This window comes from Penaeus monodon, chromosome 25 (assembly GCF_015228065.2).
Source record: "Penaeus monodon isolate SGIC_2016 chromosome 25, NSTDA_Pmon_1, whole genome shotgun sequence".
NCBI classification, from domain to species: domain Eukaryota; kingdom Metazoa; phylum Arthropoda; class Malacostraca; order Decapoda; family Penaeidae; genus Penaeus; species Penaeus monodon.
In genome coordinates, this window is record NC_051410.1 from 33,638,317 (window position 1) to 33,638,903 (window position 587).

The following is a 587-nucleotide window of genomic DNA, read 5'->3' on the forward strand; positions in this document are numbered from 1 at the left end:
GAAAAGTTCAATTCCCTCTTAAGACCTCTTCACCAAAACTTTCTAGAATGTCTTTCAATCTCCCAAAAGAATGCAATATACAACGACTGTTCTCCAATAAAGACACAGGCCACAAAACACTGCAGCTTAAGTTTGTTTTTTGGAATATAAGGCAGACCAACCAAAGCTCACTGAAAGGTTATAATAAAAAACAAATTTAAATTCCCGCCAAAACCTCCATGTTCACCATTCCATCCTAACGTAGAAATCTCCCGGATGCAAGTGCTTATAATCCCTTCAAAACGCATTCCTCCTAGAATCTCCTCACATCGATTGCCTAGATTTTAACAACTAACTCACCTTCAGATTACAACCGCCGTCCTTTTTCCTCGATTCCTCCCCAAATCGCACGATCTTAACCCTGTACGTTCCTCTCCACAGAAAACGGGCTCTGCAAATTTCCGAAGGCATTGATCATCCAGGCACCGTCCGTTGGGAGTTGGCCCTGACTCTCCTCCTGGCTTGGATCCTCTGTTACTTCTGCATCTGGAAGGGCGTCAAATGGACTGGAAAGGTAAGGAAGCAGCCGCCTTTTGGACTGATAGGGT

At 44.1% G+C, this 587-nt stretch overlaps 1 protein-coding gene across 1 annotated transcript in view; it reads left to right on the forward strand.

The window, feature by feature from the left end:
* Positions 1-587, forward strand: part of LOC119589159 (sodium- and chloride-dependent GABA transporter 1-like) — a 43,877-nt gene that overhangs the window by 29,462 nt on the left and 13,828 nt on the right. The window contains exon 5 of the mRNA XM_037937745.1: positions 421-553. Coding sequence (XP_037793673.1) covers positions 421-553 — 133 coding nt within the window. The remainder of the gene's footprint in view (positions 1-420; positions 554-587) is intronic.